The sequence below is a fragment of the Scomber scombrus genome, chromosome 2 (assembly GCF_963691925.1).
Source record: "Scomber scombrus chromosome 2, fScoSco1.1, whole genome shotgun sequence".
Taxonomy (NCBI): Eukaryota; Metazoa; Chordata; class Actinopteri; order Scombriformes; family Scombridae; genus Scomber; species Scomber scombrus.
This window is the reverse complement of record NC_084971.1, coordinates 12,537,955-12,560,979: the sequence shown is the minus strand read 5'-3', so window position 1 is coordinate 12,560,979 and position 23,025 is coordinate 12,537,955. Positions and strand designations below refer to the sequence as shown.

At 37.7% G+C, this 23,025-nt stretch overlaps 1 protein-coding gene across 2 annotated transcripts in view; it reads right to left on the bottom strand.

Moving 5' to 3' along the window:
• Positions 1 to 2,344: 2,344 nt before the first annotated feature.
• LOC133990336 (calcium uptake protein 3, mitochondrial-like) overlaps positions 2,345 to 23,025 on the bottom strand; it is a 31,047-nt gene continuing 10,366 nt past the window's right edge. Inside the window, exons 5-14 of one of the 2 annotated variants that reach the window (XM_062428621.1) lie at positions 20,961 to 21,008; positions 19,943 to 20,025; positions 19,101 to 19,172; positions 17,253 to 17,294; positions 14,040 to 14,135; positions 6,940 to 7,034; positions 6,622 to 6,793; positions 4,122 to 4,230; positions 3,845 to 4,002; positions 2,345 to 2,912 (exon numbers count right to left, since the gene is read on the bottom strand). In XM_062428621.1, coding sequence (XP_062284605.1) covers positions 2,844 to 2,912; positions 3,845 to 4,002; positions 4,122 to 4,230; positions 6,622 to 6,793; positions 6,940 to 7,034; positions 14,040 to 14,135; positions 17,253 to 17,294; positions 19,101 to 19,172; positions 19,943 to 20,025; positions 20,961 to 21,008 — 944 coding nt within the window. In that variant the 3' untranslated portion in view covers positions 2,345 to 2,843. The remainder of the gene's footprint in view (positions 2,913 to 3,844; positions 4,003 to 4,121; positions 4,231 to 6,621; positions 6,794 to 6,939; positions 7,035 to 14,039; positions 14,136 to 17,252; positions 17,295 to 19,100; positions 19,173 to 19,942; positions 20,026 to 20,960; positions 21,009 to 23,025) is intronic. The other variant, XM_062428629.1, reaches the window with a different exon arrangement.

The following is a 23,025-nucleotide window of genomic DNA, read 5'->3' as shown; positions in this document are numbered from 1 at the left end:
TTCAGTCTGAAAAACCACATATAAACTTCAGCAAATACACAATAAAGAATAAAACTGGCAAAAGTGTGCAAGAAAAGACGCACCTGATAGTTTCCCGGTTGATAACTCAAGTCAATACTTTAACAGCTAATGTTAATTGTTAGCTAACTCCTACAGTGTAGAATAACTACCCTTTGTTGATGCCACTTTGATACCAACATTAGAAAAAACAATTTACCAATGTAACATTAGTTGGACTGCAGCAGATTAAATTTTACCTTGAAGGAATATTCAGACTTTGACGCTAAAATTGAAAGCGTAGCAGGTTTGTCGATAATTAAGGAGTGCCTCAAAGCTTTCGTTGCGCATGCTCAAATGACACCACTGATTACACAAGTCCTCCTAAAATAGTTTATTCATGCATGAAGATGTATTCACCAGTTCTACTGATGTGACAAATACATTACTTATTCCACACATAATGAAAATAATTTACATTATGAGAAATAACTTGGCAAAACCCCACCATTCCTCACACATCTAGACTTATTCCTTCATATAAACATATTGAAATTATATTCCATACTTCACACCACGACAGCCACAAATTATATTCAATAATTCATGATAAATTACAACATTGAAGATTGGATGATATGAATTACATATAGTACATATTATGTAATCATTGCACGTTAGTCTTGTTGCTATTAAAAACTACCCAGTGCTGGTATAATTGTTGAAAATACAACTGTTGAATGAGAAAGGGGATAAATAGAAGGCACCTATGTGGATATATGTCATACATGCACCTAAGACACTCAAACACATGGGTCAAGACACTGAAGATTCAGTTATGTAAAAATACAGAAATGACGAATATAAATTGCATCACCCTATTGTCTTCATGTTCTGTGCTGTCACATCCAAATCCATCTCAAATGCTGTATTAATATTATAAGGATAATATAGCATTACTAACTGGACCATTAGTGTTTATATATTCAGTGCAATAAAAAAGCATCTTAAGTAACAAAATCTATACTGGCTATAAGAGATCAAACATATTTAAATGAAAAAAGACAGATTGATTGGACTGAGTTGAATACAATGCATATTCAGAATACTTTAATTCCAGAAATTCTACAATTTTAGTGTATGTGAATATATTATTTTACCAATGATACTTTATGTCAATCTCTTCGTAACTATCAGAATTTGGCAATATAGTTATTGTTGTGCTCCTTCAGTTTTTACAGTTTGTAGTGCAGCAGCTCAACTCTTATTGTGAATGAGTTATTATTCTACCTCTCCCAAAATAATTCATAGAGTATTTTGATGAAGTAAATAATCAGGTCATTCACTGAGTGAAAATATCATTTGTTGGCAGCACGTAAAAAGTAAAAAAAATATATATATATATCTTGTTGGTACATAATATCATATTGTTTATATATTACATTATAAATGAATACTTGGCTGGTCAGATTAAGTAAGCAATGGAAACTAAGTCATTTAGATTTATTCATAATTTTAAAAAAATCATTAGTAGTTTTCTACTGTTGTGGGGTGCCATCCTCATACAGTAAACTACTATTCTAATCTATTGTGTTTTAATACACTGTAAATAATATTTGGGATGATTGGCAGCAGGTGACTGAGAAGACAGGAACTAAAAGAGGAACGATGTTGCTCATTATCAGCATCAAGAATGTCAGTTAGTTGTGGCAGTCATGCTTGTAATTGTTATCAGCTTTGGACGTCCACTCGACTTATTTATATAAAAGTCAGAGCTCAATTCAAGTCATTCCATCAATCAGACATGTTTTTTTAATCGTCTTCCTATATGTTTTTTTCTGTGTTCTTTCTCTCTCCTCCTCTACGGCTTTTCGTTGTACCTCCTCCAGAGCTTGTGCACTTGTTTCCTGGCCCCAGAGCGAACACAGCTGGAGAAGGAGGCATGGTGTTGGCCCTTCACCTGGTAAACACAGAGCAAAGGGTGGCATGGTCATGCAGGGGCTACAAATCAGTTCTTCTAACTATGATTTATACTATTGGCACAGTGAAAACTAAACATTCAAGAGGAAACAGCTACTCTGGGGTGTATTTCCTTAATCTCGTAACTTTGTCTGGGTGAAAGTGCTGAAGTGGGGATAAAACTTTCAAAATTTCAAAAATACTTTTTTTTCTTTACGATTTTGTGCTGTGGACATATTCTGGATTATCCCAAATGAAAACATTCAGGAACCCACTGTTGCAACTCTGTACACCTACCAACACATTACATATGACCTGGAAAATACAATATGCCACTTTATAGGATGTAGAAGTAATGGGGACTAATAACTCTATAATAAATCTGTTTTTACATGTATTTCTTAATGAGGTGTGTATTATGAAAGAGCAACTTATTTCACACAGTGGAATTGTCATTTATCATTTAACTGTCACTTTACTGTTGTAAAGACGTGTTTTCCACCCAACTTAATTCAGATTTACTCATTCTGTTAATGTGCCGCAGTAGGACGAGGTGTTGAGTTAAGACACTGTATGTTTATGTTGGGACAGGTGAATCTGAGATATCAGAGATTTCACATTTTAAGTTAAATTACCCTTTTGTGTAAATATTTGCAGAAGACACAATAGTGTTGTCTTTAGCTTGTAGATTAGTGGCATTGTTGTACTGTCATAATATAAATTCATCAAAATTCACCACATTTAATAGTGCTAATGTTACAGTAGATATATTACTCTGGGATTAAAACATTTTCAAATAATTTCATTCTAACATAAAAATGAATGAACTTCATGGACTTAATGTGACATTCTCTCTTGATCTTGGTTGTTATGGTTGTTGTTGATACTTATCTGCTTGCCAGCTCCTTCTTCAGACAGGATTTAAAAGAAGTGTGGCGCTCTACAGCTTTATAGCCCTGAGAGGTTCATAGAAAGTCGCCATGACAGCAGCGAAAGAGTGAGACAAAAAGAAAAACATAGAGAGTTGTAGAAGCAACAAAAGAGAGAGGCGGGAGAAACAAATGGGAAAGAGGAAAAAGGTAAGGATGTTGTTGGAAGGACAGATGAGCAGTCGAAAGATTAAGGATGCAGGCAAAGCAAGAAGAGAAGGAGAAAAAGAAAGAGATGTGAAGAGATAACACTATTAATAAGCCAAGACTGTGAGGAGAAGACAGCATCCAAAAAAGTCCATAGGATTACATATTACTGTTGTGCAATGTTAGTGATGTTTGTCACATATCAGACAATTAGAAATGAGGCTCTGTGCTCTAGTGCTGTATCACAAAACACCACTAGAGGGCAGTGTCCCTCTTTGGGAACAACACTAACGTTTTTTCATCAGTTCAAGCAATTACCTTTCCAATATGTGCAATATTGTGTGCCATTTAGCATGGATTATGCATTTTTCATCACATGTGGACTTTGAGCTAGGAGCTCTGGGTGCAGGCATCATGAAGGGAAGTTAAACATTGTTCATTTGCATATACTACCGACATTGTAATTGGCAAAGATTTCCTTTAATATAGAAGGCTTTCTTGATTTCTGGGTAATTCTGCATATCTAATCATCTGCACTGCTGAAGTTAAGATGATCTAGATGTAGGAGCCCTGCAGCAGACCTCGACCTCTGACCTCCTTGTGGAGAGAGGCAAATTTCTGTGATGGGATCAATAAAATCTTCCTTTTTACTTCATGTCCTACCTGTTGTGAATGGCTATGATTTAGTTTCTCCAAGTTGGTGTAATTGTGTATTGGCATATCTCTGACCAATTTGCACATCAAAAAAATCTGTAAACACTTTTCTTCTACTAGCATTAATCTTTCAATTTCTTTCGCACACAGATCCTCACCCTGGCTCCTCTGTGCAGCCGATCCTTCATTATGCCAATGAATTCCTTGTATGAGAGCTGGTCGTCATGATCTACATCAAAGATCTTGAAGATAGTGTGGACAAGGTGACGCGTCAGCTTCAGACCTGTGGCCACGTACACTGCCCTCGCAAACTCATCTGGTAGGAGACAAAGTAAAATATTTTTGTAACTTTCTGTACAACAAGTCGGAAGAGGAAACACAGCATCCGTGTGTCTAAGCAGAAACCCTGTGAGCCTGTAGCTGCTCGCTTCCTACCTTGTCCAATTGAGCGAGAAGCGAAATTGTACATCTGCATGGCGATGGCAAAGTCCTCAAGGTTGTTGAGAAACTGGAAGAAGGATCTAAACTCATCGAAGGTGATTCCCTGAAACACCAGGAGAAAGCACACATGAAGCGGTCACACTCTAACCAGTCGGCAAAATGACTAAAAGGGGAAGTATTGATGAAAATGTCGTTGTCAGGAGAAACAGAAGCTGCTAAACAAGAGTAATGAGTGTTTTAGCACAAACTGCCATCCAATGTCACCTTGACAGACGAGCATACAACATTCATTGAGGCGAATCAGCTCAGTGATCTGAAATATGAATTAACCAAAAAGAAAAAAACAACCATACTACTAAACCACTAACAGATAGACTTCATGAAATAGGTCTATTAATGACATAAGAGGTCATTAATGACAGGACTGTGTGCGTGAAATTAAAAATAGAAACAGCAGCCTTCTTGCAGTGTTTTACAACCATAAGGTAGCTGCATACAGTAGCTAACAATGCTGAAGCCATTCAACATTTAGCTGGCTGTTCAAATGGCAGTTGGTTGTACATTGTAGATGTGACGATATGACCCAAGGATGATTTTATTTATATAAGCTTTACATATGCTTAGAATGAAATTAATGACAAAAACTCACGTGAGCTTCTTTTGTTTATGCAAAACTACCACATGCTCTTTGCTTTGAATCAAGGACAGACTTATGATAAATAGATAAATAAGAGACACAGAAAAAACAGGTTAAAATACACAGATAAATACAAAAATAACTAACTTGCTATTTAGTCGTTTATCTGTGTGTGCTAACCTCACTGACCCTAATGTGGAGAAAGAAAGGATGGCGTGCTAACTGGAATAGTGTGACACACTGACAGATTGAAACTGCAGGTTAGATGCATTGTATGAGGCAGAGACCAACCTCCTGCTTCTTCCACAGCATGAAAAGGAAAAAGGGAAGGACAGAAACAGAACTGGGTTGTATAAGGACTACAGATAAGACAGACAGACAGACAGACAGACAGACAGACAGACAGACAGACAGACAGACAGACAGACAGACAGACAGACAGACAGACAGACAGACAGACAGACAGACAGACAGACAGATAGATAGATAGATAGATAGATAGATAGATAGATAGATAGATAGATAGATAGATAGATAGATAGATAGAGCTAAAAGTGTATGTGTGTGTGTGTGTGTGTGTGTGTGTGTGTGTGTGTGTGTGTGTGTGTGTGTGTGTGTGTGTGTGTGTGTGTGTGTGTGTGTGTGTGTGTGTGTGTGTGTGTGTTTAAGTGAAGCAGTAGAGCGCTGAAGTGTGGAGAGCCACAACAGCCTCAGGCAGAGACAGTGGTGGGAAATTACGGACGCTGTAGATGGCTGGAAGGCGGGAGTACTTGTAGAGGAGGAATAAATCAAACAGATGTATGGATTTGAAGAGGTATTTTTGTCATCTAAAGAAAAATCAACAATCCAAAAGATCCAGTGTTTATTACCATTTGGTAACTTTGCATGTTTTTTTCACATATATTGCATTCATTCGCATACTTTAATTCACTGAATGTCCAAAGTACAAGAGGAGCGTGTTTGACCCTGTTATGACTTCTCAGTCTTTATGGTACCCATTAAAAATCCCTGCATGCATCTAAATGAGTGTCAAGTAAGATTAAATGGTAAATGCATTAATGCTAAAGCATACAACTACAGCATACACTATCATGTTACTATAATGTTTGATAGCTCTTGTTGTTAATACTTCTGATAACAGTGACCTATTGAAGCTACATCTTTACATTTCTGTTAAATCTACAAAGATGGAAGAACATCCAATATGATGGTTATGACGTCTTACGTCACAGTTATCTAATTAAAGGCAAATGTCCTTGATGGATCACTTTACTCTTCCACACAAAAAATATGTGGTAGATGACCTATGCACACTATTGAGTTTAATTATTAGGCATGTCGAAAAATACTGTGGTGCAATATTTTGCATCACATCAGATGTCACTACAGATATAAAAGAGCCCAGTCTGAACCGGGACTGTTTTGATGTGCTTTGTGCATGTCTAGAGAGCATCGGTGCACAAAAAAACCCTATTTTTCTGCTGCTCAACTCTGAATACCGGTTGAGGAAAAGACTTTTAAAACATTCATTAAATAAGTTCTGTAAAGAGGAAATATCACAGCTTAGGCTTACTTAATAAGTAATACTGGCTGCATTAATCATGTTGCACTGGGGTTGACCTGGGAGCCATTAGAAAATGGGAAAAACAGACAGGAGGGACCTCAGTGCAAAACCTCAGTGCAGTGCTACAGCTAAAAAGGAGCTAAAGCTAAGGGGAAAGCATGTCACCCAAAATATTATTCAAAAATGAAGCAAAATACATGTCTTGACTTTTTTGTGTATTACTATTCCTTCATTACATTTATGTCCACACATTCCTCTGCCATCAAAAAACTGTGCTCATGCAAGTGCTGTACCTTCTCATCAGGTATACACTGTCGGACGTTCTCCAGGTAGGCGCTGATGTTCTCCACGTTGGTGAAGCGCAACAGGATTTTGGCAAAGTCTTCTTCACTGATAGTTGTCATTCCTTTAGAATAGGTCAGAAACTCAATTTCCAACACCTCAGTCTGAAGGTTATCCATAAACCTGAAGAACAGAAAAGGAGAGAAAGAAGGACAAAGAGATTTAACTTAAAGTTTGCTCATAAGAAGCATGTTAGTATTTTGAGTTTTGGTTTATTTTGTTCGCAGCATTAGCAAACATTTTGTGCTCTTCACTGAGTATTTTAGTACCTGTAGAAGTCATCAAAGGTAAGCTCAGCCTTCCCTTTCTTTCCAAAGAAATGGACCAACAGGGTGGTGTCAATCGTTATACTCTCATCTGCTCGCTATGAATCATCAGACAGGGAGTCATGAGGGGGATAAGAGAGAAAATCAATGAGTTACTCATCAGTACATGTCATTTTGGTTGGAGGAGAAGCAGTGGGCAGGAGTCCATCATCAATCCAACATGGCCACCGTGGTGCCAGGCTAGCAGGAAGCAAGTTTCAGTTGCACGTGTGCAAAACGTGCATTGGATGAGCAACAACAAACTGTCAATCAAACATACCAATACCAATCAGCTCAGACAAACAGTCAGCGGCCATCATGACATCAACGCACCAGTCTAGGCAGCAATTAAGTTGAAGTTAAATCTCTCAGGTTGGATAGGTGTTCATTTGAGTTATGAAGACACAATTTAGACATAAAGGAAACATTTCTTTGTCAAAGCATTCAAGAAGATATTTGCTGAAAAAATGGATGGAACAACTTTGATTTGGCCATCATGAAAAAGTACTGAAATAAAATTAGATTCAGTTTTTAAATCTGAATGAAACTGAACTGTAAAGATGTGTTTTTATGAGGACTGCACGAGGAAAGAACTTTATATATTTGGCATCCAGTGACCTGACAGCAAAGATCTTCCTTATCATTGGCTCTTGAAAGCGAAGCAGGGACACAAAATGAGAGATATTCTGTAGCCCTAACACTGATTACTTTAGTGTGAAGCTCAACTATCTCTTCATGCGGCCCAGACTGGCGAGTAGTATTGCTGTAGCACCATGAAACACAGACCAACAAAGACTGGGGAACACATGAGAAGTGCTTAAGTAGCATTACAGAGAAAAACACAAAAACAGACTCATGCCTATTTCTTCCGCTGGGGATGTGGGGGAGATTGGTAGACAAAGAAGGAAAGAACAGTTGACAAACAGAAGAGGTGAGAGAAAACCAGGACGGTGAGAAGCCTTGTGGAAGGCCAACTGAGGACGTCACAGACAAATACACGACGTTAAGCTGGCGAACATACACAGACACATTAAAGCCACCACATCCCATGCATTTCTCTGCAAATGCCACATTGACACGCCCCAACAGAATATCTAATAACAAATAGCAGCAGTAGACAAAACCCACATGAGCATGAATGCAGAGAACGTGAGACGATTCCACCTTTTTCCGTCAACGGGCGAGAATGTTGGGTGTCACCTTTGCCAGTTTGTGGTGTTTCTTTCTTTTGTTCTATGCTTCTTGTTTATATATCCTTTTATGTTATCTTGCCTCAAGTGTTTGCAAGCGTGTCTTCGCTCAGTCATCCCATTTAACAGGCTTTGTGCTGTTTGTTCTCTTGTGCTGTAATCTGTTGGTTAACACATATTTAATCCCTTACAAAAACTCTCTGGGGTAACTTGGATAGGTTTGGTGTGCTTTTGAGAGAACTGCGCATAATTGTAGATATTTCATCACCTGCATGAGTATGTGTACGTACATGTCTATTTCAGAAAAAGGTGAGTGTTCTTTTGAGCAGAAAAGCTCAGCCAGCGCCAGGACAGAAAGAGAGGATGTCAAAAGCTCATCTTTTTTTCTTTTTTCTCTCTCTCACTGCCATGCCCCCCACGCCCAAGTCAATCCCCAACCCCTTTCCAATCCATGGCCATGCTATAGGTATATGCAGACATCAGATCGGGTGAAATCTCATGTCCCTTTAAGGAGGAGGAGCAATTATCATAATTATCATCATCAGCACGATGCTATTTGTGGTTCTACCTCAAGGGTAAAATCCTAAAATCCAATGCGGGTCATGAAGAAAATGTCAAACAAGATGACACAGATTTTAAAAATAGAAAAGGTGATGTTTGCTCAAGTCAAGGTGTTGTAGTTTTTGTTGTGCTTGTTTGGTGTGACACAGTGTTTAATAGGTTTATCAAAAAATGAGCAAACAAATGTGATAATGATGGAAAGAAAACTTAGCATATCGATTCAGGGAAGAAGGAAGTCAGCGCTGTTCAACGTTCAAGTTACGTTTCAAAGGTAAGTTACACAACAAAAGTGAAGTTACCTACTGTGTTATGCTGCCAAAATATCATATTATTTTAAAATGTAAAGTAAATAATAGAATAGATTAATGGTCTGAACTTTTTGACTTGTCAAAGACGTTATGTTAACTCAAGAGCTTTCATCAAAGTTTACATATTTCTATGAACTGTGAGCCTTAAAACAGAGTGATTTTTATCTATTCTGATCATTTAATTTAATCATTTTCTAGAGGCCTGAAGAGGTCAAATTCTACCTTAATTTACGAGACAAAGCGAAGATAGATTTCCTAAAAATAAACATTATTTTATGGGGCACAAAAATGTTTTTCTGTTTTCTTTCCAAACTTCCCTTCTCGTGATCTTGTTGAGGGATCCTGAGTCTCAGGTTGGGAACCTCTGGGATAGCTGAGTAGTAAAGGTAAAGGTTGACTGGTAAAAGTCTATTGTATAAAAATTCTGTTGAAAAATGGTGCAAAATCAGATTACTCCCAATTTTGGGCACTTACAGCAACCAATGCACATTATTCATATGCTCTCCAGTCAGATGCAGTGGTTTATCTAATCAAAGTCCAAACAAAATGCCCTCTAGTAGATCCTGCTGTAATGGATGCAGATTGGCAACTCACAGGATTAAAAAAATTTTTTCTGGGAAATGAACATTAAAAGAAAATCCTGTTTTAAGACCACACACAATGTAACATGAGTGACTCTCAACTTTTGGTCTGTTTGTGATTCATTTTGCAGTCTGGTTTCTCAGTCTCTGATTAGGGACAAAAGAAGATTTGCTTCATTTAAACACTGACAAACTGAAACAATTAAAGACTTATCATTTCATTGTCTTGTTTTCTCTGTCTCGCTTTTTTAAAGGTCTTTTCATTAAGCCTCTGATTACGGACAGACAGGACAAAAATATTTTTTGCTCTTTTATCTTATAACTGACACATTACTTAAGTCTTTATGACACATGAGTGATCTAGACAGCATCCAGATGGTGTGTCTCTGCCTCTTTTCCGTCCTATCCAGATTTCTCTCCTGGTCTTTTTTCTAATATCAAACTTTATGTTGCTGTTTTGCTTTTAGAACAAGAACATCATTTTGTTGATATTTTGAAAGAAACAACAAAAAAACAGCACATACCACTGAGATATTCTTCTGGAATCTGACTGCTGTCTAATGGGTTCATGTGGTAAAAAATATGTTATGTATGAGTTAGTGTGAATGGAAAGATATATGTTAGAGGTGATGAATATTTTTTACAATAACAATGTTTCAAATGACAATGTGTGACACCTGTCAATGGTAGTGATGAACCTAGACTTTACGGAGCTTTACAGCAAGTTTCAGCTCATTGTTCAGCTGTCTGGCCCGCAACTTAAACTTTTTTGTTTCTTTTTTTTTCTTTGTAAAGTGACCAGGTACAATATTACACATACATATTGCCAATTGATGTATTGTACCAGAGTAAGCTTTAAGCTCATATACATCTGCAGTCCCTCAGTGTTGTTTACAGCCACAGCAGGCAGCTGTTTTCATAGAAAAAGCTCCAAAAAACCCACTGTGCACTACCTGCTCAGCACCAAACGGCAAACAGACACAGTTAGGGACTAGCTTGTGAACATAACGGAGCAATGAGCAACTAAAACACCAGATTTTTCTCTCAGGAGTTGATAGATGGTGAAAAAGAGCTAAAGAAGATTGAATAATGGACTTATGCAGCAGGTGGTGAAACACAACTCCAAATGAATGATTATATTGCTTCATAATTGCTGGATATATAAATGAAAAACTGTTTGCTAACAAGTTCACCTTATCAAAAAGGTGATAAGTTGGTGTTGTGTTCAGTACTTGTTTATGTTGCCCCCAAGGGGCCCAAAAATGACTAATTGCAGGTTCTAAACATCTTACTGAAAACTGCTGGCTACTGTTGATGAGAGTGTTGAGACTGAACCAGACAGTAAAGCTGAAGTTCATAAACCCAATACAATGCACTGAAGAGCTGAGGAGAACACAGTTATCTGATACATTGCTGATATGAAAATATTGATCAGTGCAGCTTTAAACATGAACCATTTTTATCCAATTATGCTTTGGACTGGTGTGATAACTGTTTGACATTGGATGTTGCACTTAAGAAAATAGCTGGTATTGTTAACCTCTAACATGATACTAGAACTAGTGTTTTCATTAGACTAATATGACTTTAACTTATTTTTAAATTGAATATCTAACCGGAAAAAAACATTGTGATGTGGTGGAATATCACTCAAAAGTCAGTGCACAGATTTAGTGGGGTTTTTTCAGCCTGTGGTCAAAAAGTAGATGAATGGTGGCACAGACTGTCAAGAATTGAACAATATTGGTATAAATATTTGCCATTGACAAACCTGTATCAGTCTAACCTCAGGTAGATGTAATGCCAAACTGATCATAACAAACTTGTCATTCCTGGAAGTGTGGCAGCACTGGTGTGAGCTCATCATCCCCATGACAACGTAATGGTTACGCCTACAGGGCACGAGCCGACACCTGGTGTATGCATGTGTGTATTTGTCCATCTATGTGTCTGTGTGTGTGTGTGTGTGTGTGTGTGTGTGTGTGTGTGTGTGTGTGTGTGTGTGTGTGTGTGTGTGTGTGTGTGTGTAAGCTTCAACAGACTTTGATCATGAAGCTGAAGGTAAAAACAGTAATTATTGATGTAAACACTAAACGGTCTTCCTCACCCTCCCCATCTGTGAGTAATACCTCAGAGTAAGAGCTCATGGTCTGTCTTTAGTCAAGTCAGTCAGACTGTCTGTCAGTCAGTCAGTCACACCTTACAGGGTAAAAACAGCTCGCCCTCCCTCTCTCTTCCCACGACCTGTTCTTCTTTTCCCTTGTGCCTCCCTCCTAGTTTTATCTCTTTTTCTTTCTCTCTTCTATCACTTCTTTCCCTCTCATCCTGCCCCTGCTCTGATTACTTTGATTTCCTTTCTCCTCATACTACCCGTCAGTACCTCCTTCACCTGACAAACATAGAGGTAATTCGCCCTTTCCTCCCCTCCCTCCTTCTCTAGCTGTCAGTCAGACCCTCCTTCGCCAGACAAAAGCAAAGAGGTATAATGGTGACTAATCTGTTGAGTAAACACATCTTTCTCTAAATACAACCTGCTTCTTTCTTTTCCCCTGAATGTGCTTCCCAAGCCTTTTTTCACACTTTGTTCCTCGACATTTGTTCTCTCTGCTGACCTGTGGCATCTTCTTTGGGCCTCTCTCACCTCTTTGTTGTCTCTCTGATTTTATCTCTTCCTTTTTTCTTCACCCTCAGGTTTTTTACTTATCTGATCAAGTGTTCTTAAAGATGAGTTAAAATTCAGTGGGTTTTTTACGCCCCTTCAGTTCAATCATTTTTCCTTCTACTGTGTCCCCTGCCTGTTAATCCACTTCACCTTATCAATTTTTTATTTCCCTCACACTTTTAATATCCCTGTTTTCTTCACCCCTCCTTTCCTCTGTCTGATTCATGTGTTCTGTCCGTCTGACGTCCCGGGAAACATGAAAGGTTCTTCCGTGTAAATACAAGGTCAGCCCCATTACGCTCCACTGTCATTACCTCCACCTCAGCTTCCGCTGCCACCACAGCACACAGCCTGTCATTAGCCTGGCAGCTAGTCTGCTAGCATTATTTTAACTGTTATTAATCATTACCAGCACCTTCAAACTGTTTTTTCTATGGCCCTTACGCTGTCTTGCACATCTTTTAGACATATTGGAAAGAAAAGTTAGAAAAGACAATATTTGTGTGATAAGTGATATGACCAATCGCGTAAGCATTCGTTTTTGAGGTTATGTTTAAATATTTATCATTATATCATATTTTAAATCAGGCATTTCCACATGTACACACTTTTGCAATTCAAAGTTTAGAAGCAAAATATTTCTGTGCTCCAACAAAGATTACTCATTAATTCTGTGTGATTCAAGGTGAGTGTGTGTTGCTATAATTATCAGGGTTTTTTTATATTGGCTCTTCAGGAAGCCTTCTTATCATTAAATCAGTGGCATTATACATGTTGTGGTGTAAACTGAGAATGATTTCACACCAAAGTTACAACATTAGCCACAACAAGGCACAGATAACAAGGCACAGATACCCATACAAAAGCATAATGAAGAGACCAAATGACGAAAGGCAGGTGATAAAACTGAGAGACATAAAAGGTTATTAAGATACAAATGTTACATTATCTTTGATCTAACTAGCATTATTGGACAGTTCTGTCACAGCAGCACAATAGATGTAATTCTTTAGAAATAATAAACTACAAGAACAAATATAAAGACAAATGTTCTTGTTATATTTGTTCAACAGGGATATGTGAGTGACACAATGAAATGGGTAATGATGGAAAGATTTGGAGGAGGCTCAGATTTCACATACAAATGTATAATTTTAGAAAAGCATCAAGCTGAGGAGGAAAGCTTACATTGCATGATCATACTGTATTCAGTGTGAGGAGTTTGAGCTCCTCCAAACGGGAATGATTTTAGATGAAGAAAGGGAAGGTTGAAGAGAAGGTAGTTTTTATACCCTAATGTGGTTTGTAAAACAGAGTGATAGAAGTGTAGCAGCTACTGAGTGATCTAAATTTATGTGGTGAGGGAGTGGGAGAGATAGGCGGGTCGATCTAAAGTAATGTTTAGGAAAGAAATAAGGAAAGACAAGTGCTGTACATCAGTATCAAGCCAACCCAGAATAAAAGAGTTACAGGGATCATCATTTGTATAACAATCCCATAATAACAAACATTTGGGTTTTTTTTAGCCATGAATAATTTAAATTTAAAAATTTAAAAAATTTAAAAAATGTAGTTCATGTGAAAATTGAGCAGTCCAGTCTGTCTTTGTGCATTTCTGGTCTTATTCTGGCCGAGCTTGATGCAGCTGTGTAAAACTTATGGGGATGAATGGAAGTTCCAACAGAGGGAAACAGATGAGGAGAAAGAGTGAAGGATGAAAAATGGAGAGATGAAGTGACAGAGGACAGTTGGGTCTGTGTACCTCCGCCAGGTCAGAAAAGAGGACTTGACTGGCACCTCGCCTCAGAACGTCCCAGTAACTCCGCGCCACAAACTCCTGACTGTCTTTTTTTAGCACCTGTAGGAGCGGTCAAGCAGGGCCAGCGTCAGTTCACTTCCAACTCCACCACTTCAGGAAGTAAACTTCAGCTTTCAGTGATCACTTTAGTACAAACATATACTATAGAATCACAAACAGTGTCACATATAGTAGCATATAGCATATTTGTGGAGTACAAGGTCAAGATTTATCCAAGCTGGTTATTATGAGGAATAGTGACAGATGTGGGAATCACTTGCTAACTCTAGGTTGATGAAATAGTGTTAAGAAATAGTGGGAGAAAGAGAAACAAAACCTAAAATGTTAAGAATTAATTTTCTGTCAACAAAACTATTTAGCTTAAGTTACAGTACTAATATTAATTTGTGATGTTTGTTTTCATTCACCCCATCTACTCTAGTGAACACTGAGTATAAAAGTAGTGTCAAACACAGCAGGAATGAAAGAAGAAAGGGTCAGATTATATTAAAAAATATAAGGCTGCTATATTCAAAGCACTAAACCTCGCCTTTCTTTGCCATGCCTTTGCACTTACTGAGCATCACACACAAGTCAGATTTTAATCAAATAGAATAGAAATCTGGCATACCCAATGCATTATATCTAATGGATCATATCTAATGGGTCTCTGAAGCGAAACATTCTTCCACTCAAAAGCAGGTTTTCCTGTGTTACTCATACGAGCATATTTCTGTCCCTGACACTATAAAAAAGTGAACTTTTTGAGCACTATAGAAAATGTTTTCTGCCTTTATTAAAGCCAACCATGGTGCTGAGCTCCTGACCACCCACCTCGTCTATCTCTCCAGGGAGAACGCAGCAGCAGCCATTTTAACATGACCCTGCATGGCTCTTAACTTCACAGTGACAACGCAGCTATCCATCACAACCCTGACAGGACAAGGACTGTGTGTGTGTGAGTGTGTGTGGGAGGGAGAGAGAGAGAGCGAGAGAGAGGGAGAGGGAGAGAGAGAGAGAGAGAGAGAGAGAGAGAGAGAGAGAGAGAGAGAGAGAGAGAGAGAGAGAGAGAGAGAGGAGAGAGAGAGAGAGAGAGAGGAGAGAGAGAGAGAGAGAATGAAAGCTCATAGTCTAAATAGATGGATGTTGCCTTTAGTTACCAGGCAGTGCAAATCCTCCCTCTGATATTTTTTGCCTCATTGTACATCTTCATTACTCAAAACTCAGGATGGACAGAATTCTACAGTGTTTATCATTTAATCCTAAAAGGAGTTTACCTTTTCCCTCCTTTATATAAGCTCATAAATTATTATGTTTTCCTTCTAAACAATAGCTATAAGGAATTTGAGCACTAAAAGTGTCTAAATCTCACATATTTCATTATCACTTGCTAATTTTGATTTGATAGTTATTTAATGCTTTTTTATGTGATAACTTATTAACAGGATGGTGTTTAACAGAAATTGAGAAAATGAATAAATCTTTCTCTTACATAAAATAATAAAATGGTGGTCAGTTTAATGTTGGATGTCAGCCAACAGATGTAACCTATTTCACCTATTAATACAAACTTTTTCTGCTTTCTTTATGATGGAAATGTGAATCTGCTCAGACAATAGAGGCACTTTCCTGTCTGTATCCTTCAATAAAAATCCACAACAGGAACAAACCCAAATGACTAAACAAACAGCACATGTCCTAAAACAGTCTAAAATGGACAGTGGCTGATTGTGTTTCCAGCTTTAGAGTGTCTCAAGTCATTTTAAATCACATCAGTCTCTTTTTGTGAGAGTTCATCTCGCCTGACCCCTTAAATCTATTACTCCTCTTCTGTCATCCCTTTCTCCATTCAGCCCACCCTCTGCCATCATCCCTCGATCAATCACTCAGCTGAGATGGCAGATGGACACTGTCTTGAACAGTCTTTCTCTGCTGCTCTTTTTCTTTCCATCCATCCATCCATTTATCTGTTCATCCACCCTTTCAAGCAGCCTACTACTGAGCACATTTTACTGACAACAGAGGATCAGGTGGACTGGGTCAGCATGAAGGCTTTTTCAAAGTCCAGGTCAACACATAAAAGTGGTTGACGGGGGAATTAAATAGAGTCCCCAGAATGAAGGGAAATAGTCTGAACCAAATACTGAATTAGTTCAAACTAAGGTGAAGTGAAGTTTGTGTGATAAACCAGCCACCCAGCAGGCTATGAAACATGTTAGATCATGAGACTTATGGTTTGGAGATTTGTTATTGCTCTATCTCCTCTATTTCTCAACCATTTAATTGTAATTATCAGAGACAACATTATCTTTTTATGTGAACTGCAACATATAAAAGGGGAAATTAAAGTAATAGGAAGGCATTTGGGGAAATATGCTTATTTGCTTTCTTGCCAAGACTTACAATAGAAGACCAGCCTGTCAGTCCATAAAAATAAACCTAGAACCAGGGAATGGTTAGTTTAGCTTAACATGAAGACTGGAAACACTGGGATACAGCTAACTGTGCTCTGTACAAAGTTCAGAAAGGCACTTTTTCATCAGGTACAATGGTTTCCTGGAGTTTTGTCACCGTAAGCTTTCCAGGAAACCGGAGCAGAGACTCCAAAAAGTCATTGCTCCTGGCATACAAATAGCCCTGGAGAACAACTTGACATTTATACACTTTGTTCTTTGTACAAATTAAACAAACTAGATATAATGTGTTAACTGATGTGCTTTAGAGGTACATGTAAACAGATTTTGTTATTGTTGGCCAGATCCATGCTAGCTGTAGCTGTAGCTAAGCTAAGCTAACTGCTGGCTGCAGCCACAGGTTTACCATATAAAACATAAGAGTGGTGTCTCACCTGACTGTCGGCAAGAAAGCTAATAAACATATTTAGGAAAAAAATCAACCTATTTCTTTAATTACAGTTCCCAATATTGTGAAACACACACTAAGCAGAAAATGTCCATTCTGAATTGTTTATCTACCATGACTGCTTAACCTGTTGTCCCGCTCATATTAAAGTCTTCATCACTGCTCTTATAACATTGTCAAATTTAAGGCCATATTTTCAAATTCATTATTTGTAACCCAGCTGTCACCTAGTTCTCTGTTCACCCTTCTATCCATTTCTTTGACCATCTAAAGAGCAAAAAGGGGACTGAGGGGTTATGATTTTTGGATACATACGCTGTTCATGGGGGCAACCTGATATCCATACAGCTGCATACTCTGACACACAGAGAGAGACATGAAGAAGAGAAAGAAGAGGACAGAGCATGCAGTCAGAGAGGAGGGAGGAGAGAAGGTAAAAGACATGTTAGTACATGCCATGAAAGAGGCTGTGGATACACTCTGTACAAGGATATCTCATTTTCAACACATCTATGATTACATTTTAGAAGAACACACATTTTGCATTACAACATTCTGATATTTGTTTTGTTTTTTGCAGCCAAAGATAATTTGTCAGTGTAATAATTTATTTAAAAATGTATTTTATCTTATTTCAAATTGATGGTATCTTGTAATCTAAACTGTATCACTTTACTCTGAGATGTACATGTAAATTGGGACTATAGTGACTTAATGGTTTATATGTTAGTTCATTACAGCTTTAAAAACCAGTAATATGTTATCATGCAGAAGTTAAAATACATTCTGATTTGCCAGGTTATCAGCCTTCTTCCGTTAATATTGTTCAGCTAGTAATCAGGAAGTTGCTTTAAATGTACTGTTACCTAAAAAACTCCCGAAGAATTAGTGATTTACTTACAATTCTAAATAAAGCCCAGCCTATACTGACATTTTGAAGTTGATGTATCCCAATATTTGAGAGATTCAAAATTTTGATAATGATATATCTGCATAGTTTTACATATGCAAGCCCCTCTGATTTTACTTTTTTATTTAAAAATTGTGGCAAAAAAATTGGTAATATGAGGAAATAAATTCTCTGGTGGAACAACTGTTTCAACCATAACTTCTGTACTGACATGTCTTGCTAGTAATAGTCCAACTTCTTGATATATCTATGATTGGTTAATATTGACCCGGCCCAGACAAGTGTAGGCTTGATGGATTATTACGTAGTTATCAAACCACAAAAACAGTCATCAAGCCTGCAGATACAAACATAAAACACATAAATGAAACATTAACAGTAGTAAAAGCAAGATGTTGTTCCGAAACATTTAATCACACAAGTGTTGAAAAGGACAAACTCTTTTAAGAATGTATCCAGATTAACAAGTACACAGTAGGGATAAAATTGTAACACTTAAAAAACAGAGGAGATACCACATTGTAAAAACAGTTCCTGTAAGGCAGCATGCACTTGTTTATATGACGGGTTTAGTTACTGTAATACCTTTAAATGCTGACTGTAATTTACTTGGATGATGAAGTATCATTTCCGATACATCAGCTTTTGGATGTGGTCTAGATCCATAGCAACTTTCAGCGGTTAATTATGTCTCAAATGGATTTTTATGGTGTTTTTATTCATCCTGTACTGTGAATGCAAAGTTTATATTGTTTGTTGTCTGTAGGAGTTAATGTGGTTCAAATGAGTTTCCCCATTGGGGAATAATAAAGCTGTCTAATCTAATCTAATCAGTTTGACACAGCACTCATCTTGCACTTTAAGCAACTTTACAAATGAAACATATGTTGTGTCACGTTACACTCGTGGATGTATTAAAATTACATTCGAAGAAAAACTTCACAGCCCTGTTTATGGTTCACTGTCCTAATATGAAGTTCACTGTGAATTAGTTATGTTTGTCTCAATAACACAAATACATTTTGGATCTTTAATCTCAAGCACTCCACTGATGATAGCGGCATTACTGAAGTCCATGTCTACGACTGATAACTCCAGGTTGTTGCACTGTTGGTTGCAATCAGAGTAAATGGTAAAATAATTGATTTTTTCGTCCATCCTAATGTATCCATCCTCACACACACACACACACACACACACACACACACACACACACACACACAACTTTTGTTCTCTGTTACCAACTATCTTACCAACTGCGCTGACTTATCAGCATCCCCTTTCCTCCCTTTCTTCTCATTTTTCTTCCGGAAGATCTCCTGAAGCTGTGATAAAAGAAAGAATGAAGATCTCATTCACTAATCAAAGTCAGATTCAAAGCTCTGAGCTCATCCTGAGTCAGTCACTCTTTCATGTTGGTCTATGATGTGATTCAAGTATACTTTAGGTCTTTTGACAACATGATCAACAGAGTGTTGGTTTTCTACATTGACTTAAGTTTATGTATCTATGTAAGTTAAGTAAAAAAGCAGCTTCAGCTTAAAGCAGTGGGGATTTAAGGTGGATAAAACATGTGTGGTGTCCCTGTTTTTGTAATTAAGTCAATTCACATGAAACCAGATATGATTTATATGCTGGACCGTGTTATGTTTACAGGTCAGATTTGGTTTAACATTGAACTGGAATGTTTGTAGCTAACTACACAACTAGTCAAAAAAGCAAGAATTGGTGAGCTTGCTAGAGAGACAAACTAAACTGAAACTCAATTTAATTTGGTATCATATATGGTGTCATTACATGCTTAGTTAAGTCTAGTAAAAACTGCCCCTCTTATTATCATATTCAGAATTACACCATCTATTTATTATATGATGATAATGCAAAACTTTGTGTATTACAGTAAATGTATGTTGGGTTTTGTGGGATCTCAGCTCCTTCTTTCTGTATCATCGTCATCGTCACGTCACTCTGATTGTCACTCTGACATTTAATAATGTAACCAACACTTCTCTGTCGGGGGTAAAAGATGATATTAATGATGGTATGTTAATTCTGTCCAGAATGGATGGATTTTCTCTCAGTATTTACGACTCACCACCATGAACTCCCTCTTGTCCACCATCTGGTTGCCGTCGGCATCAAACATATTGAAAGCAATCTTAAAGCCAGCATGAGGCTCTAGAGAACAGAGAAGAGAGCGCATAGGGTGAGTGTGCATGTGTGTGCGTTAAAGGCAATTTTAAATCCAGAAATAGCACAGTAAGAAGTGACATATAGGGAAGAGGAAGAAGGGGCAGGTGGATAAATCTATATACAGTAACCTGTGTAAGAAAGGACAAGACAGCATACATGTCAAATTTGATATTGTTATTTAATCTAATGCAGATGGTTTAGTTTGTGCAATTACTAACTGAATTTTTTTAAATGGTTAAGCCTACAATGTATTTTTTTTTCTCAAATAAAACCTACTCTTCATCTTCCTGAATAGTTTTTAGGCATGACTGGTGGTTCTTGTTTGATGTGGACACATTAAGTGGATGCAAAACTCCTGTAAATCTGACTTTTTATAGGTGAGATATTTATGTGGCTATCATTTATTTCAGTTAAATGTGGGCAATAACATAACACTTCAATCATGATCATTAACAGGAAAGAATAAAAAGACTACACTTCCTTTTGTGGACAAGCACAGACACAGTCGACCATTTTTAAGGTGTATCGGAAATATTTTAATATATAAAATAATTCCAACCACAGTAGTAAGTAAGCAGTGAGGGGTTTTTTTGAGTAACATGTCCAACACTCCTGCCTATGTAAATACTTTGAATAGGTTGTAAGTAACACTATCTTTTTTCTTATTCTTTCTGTCTCTCGGTGTTTATCTTACCCCAAGGGGAAAGGGGAAAACCACCAGATTTGTGTCATAATTGCTTCTTGTTGAGTTCTGGGTGGGCCTTACTATAGTCTTGGCTAACTCCCAAAATAGGCGCAGAATACTGCTGGCGAGAGAGCAATATTGAGAAAGCAGAGTAAAGAGTGAGAGAGATAGAATAATAAAGTAGAAGATAAGGTGAAGTGACAGGAGGATGTGTGGAGAGACTGAATTGACTCACTTGTCAGGATGCAGAGCAGGAACAGGTACTCTGTATATGAGATGATGCCTATAGAGACCAAGACAGAGAGAGTTAAAGAAAAGGTCACATTCAACACACACACACACACACACACATACACACAATGTTTACAGATGTTCAAAGACCGTGGGCCTCTTGAGAGAGACACACACACACACACACACACACACACACACTCACACTCACACTCTCTCACACACACACACACACACACACACACATAGACAAACACTCACAGTAACACACATAATCCTTCCTTTCATGAAGATAGCATCTTAAAATGTGTCTTCTCAAGCTGAGCTGCCAACAGCCATTTGGCCACACACCGTTTCTTTTTCTACACCCTAAGTGTCCAAAGTAAAGACGCAGGCCGGCAGGGGTGTGTGCGTGTGTATGTGTCTGTGTTTGGATAAGCACGTGAAAAATGTCTTAGGAGGTGATCCTTTCTTGCCTCTGGCCCATTTAGGAATCTTTTTCGCTTTCTGTCTGATCGTTCAGATAGTTCAGGGTGACTCGCTTGAGTGTTACGGGGGACTGCTTCCCATGTGTATGTGTGTGTGTGTGTGTGTGTGTGTGTGTGTGTGTGTGTGTGTGTACGCGTGCAGGTGAACATGACACCAGCTCGAATCAGAGTGAACCTTGTGTTTTCCTGATGCTTGGCTGCTTTGTGTAAAGGAGCTGGTTTGGAACTCAATTCTCTTTTCCCAGTGTAGCCCAAGCTGCACAAAGAACAAGAGATACTCTCTGAAACTACTCAGGTTTCTAAAATACATTCTGCATGTTTAAGCTCACATACTTTCAGTGATATATTACTGAAAAAAGATGTGTAACATTGAACCCCAGGTAGTAATTATCATGAGAGACACAACAATCACTGAAAACAAAAATATGTTACACTGCTACTTTATTGTTCTAATTTAACATTTTTTACATTATTCTTTTTTAATATTTCACATTCATAATTATAATATCATAATATGTTTTTGGCAATAAATCACTGTTGAGCATGAAGCTTCTTAGAAAAAGACCACCGATTTATGAGAAGAATTCACTGAAACCAAACTGATTTCTGCATCCTCACAAGTGCCGTGGTCTCACTTTTTCCTTCCTATCCTTCCTTTTCAACTAGTCACAGCTTTAAAGTCCACTACACGATAGTTGTGACATCAACAAATCAAAATCAAATGATTCCTTATAATACAAAAATGCTGTTGGTAAAATTGATCCCACAGAGAATCAACACCACAGCCTGCAGCTCCTTGCAGCTTTCAGCTGATTGTTTTAAGTAGCCAGTCCTCAACAATCTCCACAAAAGGCCGACAGTCCCAGCATGCAAGCTCACTCAAGTTCATGGTGAACTAACTGCCCAAAATACAGCTGGTGAAGAGGGTCAAGCATCACACAACTACATTTTTCTCATGAGTTGTCGCTCCAAACAGGACACAGAATTCAAATAAATTTGAGACATATATCTTGTTCATGCACTAGCCACTATAACTTAATAAACTGATATCATATCAAAAATAGTCAATTGAAGTCAAGTTATAATAAAAAGTAGTTCCTGTCTTAAAGCTGTTAAAAAAGACAAGAGCTGCAATTACTTAATAAGGCTTTAATAAAACAATGGCATGGACATGAACAAATCATGTCAAAAAACGTATCCAGGTCTGTCAGATAAATTATAATGCTTCATCATAAACACATGCTGAGACCATTACAATGACATTGCAACAAATCATTATATACAGAATCCATGAATGTCTGATGTTAATGTGTGTTAGCACCTGTATTATATTTGCTATATATATCACTATAATATTTTTAAAATGTAGTGATTCCATATGGATTTCGATACTAAAATGTGGGATTATTGGTTGTAAATAATGCTTTTTACCACAGGTAAAAGATAAAATATAAACTCATTACACTGTGTCAGGTATGCTCATACAACTGAACTGTCAGACAACTGACAACAAGGATTTACATTCATGAAGTGTAAATGTCTGTAATGTAAATACTATGTCATAAACCCTGAACTCATCAC